The sequence below is a fragment of the Primulina huaijiensis genome, chromosome 9 (assembly GCF_012295235.1).
Source record: "Primulina huaijiensis isolate GDHJ02 chromosome 9, ASM1229523v2, whole genome shotgun sequence".
NCBI classification, from domain to species: domain Eukaryota; kingdom Viridiplantae; phylum Streptophyta; class Magnoliopsida; order Lamiales; family Gesneriaceae; genus Primulina; species Primulina huaijiensis.
In genome coordinates, this window is record NC_133314.1 from 1155954 (window position 1) to 1159322 (window position 3369).

Consider the following 3369-nt stretch of genomic DNA (forward strand, 5'->3'; position numbering starts at 1 on the left):
TTGTGTGAGACGGTCTCACGGGTCGTATTTTGTGATACGGGTCTCTTATTTGGGTCATCCATGAAAAAGTATTACTTTTTATGTTAAGAGTATTAATTTTTATTGTGAATATCGGTAGGGTTGACCCGTTTCACAGACAAAGATTTGAGAGACCGTCTCACAATAGACCTACTCATCACATGGGGTGCGAGAATTTGCTATCAAAATTTATATTTTCAAATCATTTTATATGTAACACAAGGATTGGGTCAATCCGGGCCGAATTCGGGCATGCAACTGCAACATCAAACCATCCCAGGCCCGCCACTCCGACCAACGACTACACATACTAAGTCAACAAGAAAAATTTGCAAACCAAAGAAATGGAAAAATTCCACACCAAACCCGAGTGATTCTCCCTCTTCCTTCACCATTCTCCCAAATTTTTCATGGCTTTTCGCCATAGAAAACTGCTGAATGAATCGGATTCCGATACAAGCTGCCAAATATATTTTTGTGACCCCAAGATAAACCTCAATGGATTATGTCCACCCAAGTGTATGTATGTATGCCCTGGTTGTTGCAGAACTCCGATCATGGACACCCCAACACCGCCGCTGTCGCTGCCGGGGGATCACGAACTCCATGATGACCAACCGCACAAACATTCTACTATTTCCAGTTTTCTCACCGTATCCTTAGCCATTTTGGCCACATCTTTCTTTTTCTTTGCTTGTTACATAATCTACAAGATCTTTTTGAATTGGTATAACTCAAGGAGGCCATGGCGGTCTCGATCAGCCAGGATTGACGATGAAGAGTCGGGCCGGGAAGAGTTTCTTGATGTGGATCACGGGCCGGTCGTCGACCATCCGATCTGGTACATAAGGACTGTTGGTCTTGATCCATCTGTGATCAGTTCGATTGCGATAGTCAAGTATGAGAAAGGTGGGGGTCTTATAGAAGGAACAGATTGCTCTGTTTGTTTGAGTGAGTTTCAAGAAAATGAGTGCCTTAGGTTGCTGCCAAAATGCAATCATGCTTTCCATATTCCTTGCATAGATACTTGGCTCAGATCACACACGAATTGCCCGATGTGTCGGTCCCGAATAGCAAGCAACCCAGCCCCTATTCCGTCATCAGAGAATGTGATCGTTCCTCCGAATTCAGGCAGGGTGGAGGAAGCTAATGATCAGGCTGGAGCTTCTGGTGCAGAGAATGAGGATTCGGACTTGAGAGTTAGGATTGAGGAAGAAGGCGAAACCCGGGCTCGAATCGGACTAGAGATGAAAGAAATTTACAGAGTAGAAGAGAATGGCATTCAACCAACGAGAAGATCAGTTTCAATGGATTCTTTATCGGCATCAGTTATCAGAAAAGCCATCGCCAACGCTTCTTCAGCTCAATCTGATGAAACTTCCGGTCTCGAAATGAAAGAAACAAATGGTGGGATTGTTGAAAAAAGTGCTGCGATCAATCGAAACTTGTTGAGATTAGTTGGAAGCTCCTCATCATCGAGACCTTCGCGAATAGGGTCTTCTTCTATGAAAAGATCAGTTTCATGCAGTGCAAGAGTATTGCTTTCGAGATACAGTGGCAAGAGCTGGAACTCCAGCTCGAAATCTACCAACATCAGAGAGTTTTTCACCCCACCAAACTTTTGATAATGTCTCAATAATCAATAAATTTAATAACGACTAGATGTATGTAATGGAAATGGGGATGAGATCTTAACATAAGCTGCAGTTATTAACAGCACAGATAAAATTAACGACGCACTTTTAATGTATGCTGTTGATTCCGCGAAAAGCCATTTTCTTGTAGTGGGATAAAAGTTTGATCGAATTATAGCATATTTTTCTTGTTACTTGTATATATCTTTATAACAATTTATCAATTTTTACGAACATCGAAATCTCACCAGTCTAGGAGTTTCAACAGCATGAACGTGGGACAATCTCCCCGTTTCCTTCTAACACTTTGTTTGTGATTTCACGTGTTTGACTTCCACTATCAAAAAAAGATAATCTATTTTAAGTGAGTATCAAGTAGCATATATCGATCATATGTATGTCAGAAACCAATTGCTCAAAATTTCGACCATATGTTGATTAATCTTGTCATCCTAAAATTTGAAGTTTGCGTGAAGGCAGGAGACAATAGCCCTTATATACATAAAACCAACCACAATAAGAAGGATATTTCTTTCAAATATTTGTGGACAATCCACATCATCAATCAAATATTTCTCTATTCAAATATCTCATATTTCACAATCAAATATCTCACCAACCATATATTTATGGATCCCACTGTCACTTTAATTAATATTTAAATAAAATCATTTAATCACTTTAAAAATAAAAAAAATAGTAGAAAAAATTAAAAAAAAAAATAAGAAAAGTGAGTCGAGATCTTCACTAAAAAAAATAACAAGAGTGGGTCGAGCTCTTCACACACCAACACCTCGACCCACTTGGGTCGAGCTCTTCACACTTGGGTCGAGTTCGACCCAAGTGTGAGCTCTTGGGTCGTGAAGAGTCACGACTTCACGACCCAAGTTTGTGAAGAGCTCTTCACATAGCTCTTCACAAATGGTCTCTTGGGTCGAGCTCTTCACATTTTGTGAAGAAATGTGAAGAGCTCTGCTCGACCCAAGCTCTTCTGTCGAGTGTCGACCCAAGCTCTTTACAAAATGAAGAGTTTGGGTCGAGTTTGTGAAGAGTTTGGGTCGAGACTCGAGACCCAAGCTCTGTACGCGCGCGTATCAAGTCAACGTGAAACTCACACTTGCTTGAATAAATTTAAAAAAATTGTAATATCTGGTTATAAATTTGTAACCGGATATTATTGTGGCACACAAATCAATGGTGTGCAGTGGTGAATATTTAGATGGAGATGATATTTGGATGACGTGGCTTAGATTATATCCACCATTGTGGATGCCCTAATAATGCTAGCAAATAAATTAAATTGGGATCTACATAGAACTACCAATTTCAGATTTTGGCACTACATATAATCAATTGAATGAAATACTTTTAATAGTTTGGGATGGGATGAATTGGAGAAAATTTTAGGAAATATTTTTTTTTTTTACAATATTCTTGATAATTCAAATTTGGGCCCTTCTTCGCTCGTTCGCTTACCCCTGGATTTTTGGGCCTGTCCGGCAGTATGATAATGGGGTGGATGTAGGTCACCTGAGAAACTAATTGGGCCAAACACTTTACTTTGTTGGGACATATATGTCTACTCAAGGCCCAAAAATGTCACAAGGTAGAACGAGCGCATATGTATAATGGAATGAATTTTTGGTTCGATATGTTTGCATAGTTGTGATTTAGGTCTTCTATATTATCTTCTGGGATTAGAATAAAGTTTAGAAGG

General features: G+C 39.6%; 1 protein-coding gene across 1 annotated transcript; it reads left to right on the forward strand.

The window, feature by feature from the left end:
- The first annotated feature begins 215 nt into the window (after positions 1 to 215).
- On the forward strand, positions 216 to 1938 carry LOC140984845 (RING-H2 finger protein ATL54-like). Its single transcript, XM_073452507.1, has one exon. The coding sequence runs from the start codon at positions 429 to 431 to the stop codon at positions 1641 to 1643; it is 1215 nt and encodes a 404-aa protein (XP_073308608.1). The 5' UTR covers positions 216 to 428; the 3' UTR covers positions 1644 to 1938.
- The last annotated feature ends 1431 nt before the right edge of the window (positions 1939 to 3369 follow it).

Coding starts and splice junctions, on each gene's coding strand:
- LOC140984845 (XM_073452507.1), top strand. CDS start 429: ATGGCTTTTCGCCATAGAAAACTGCTGAATGAATCGGATTCCGATACA.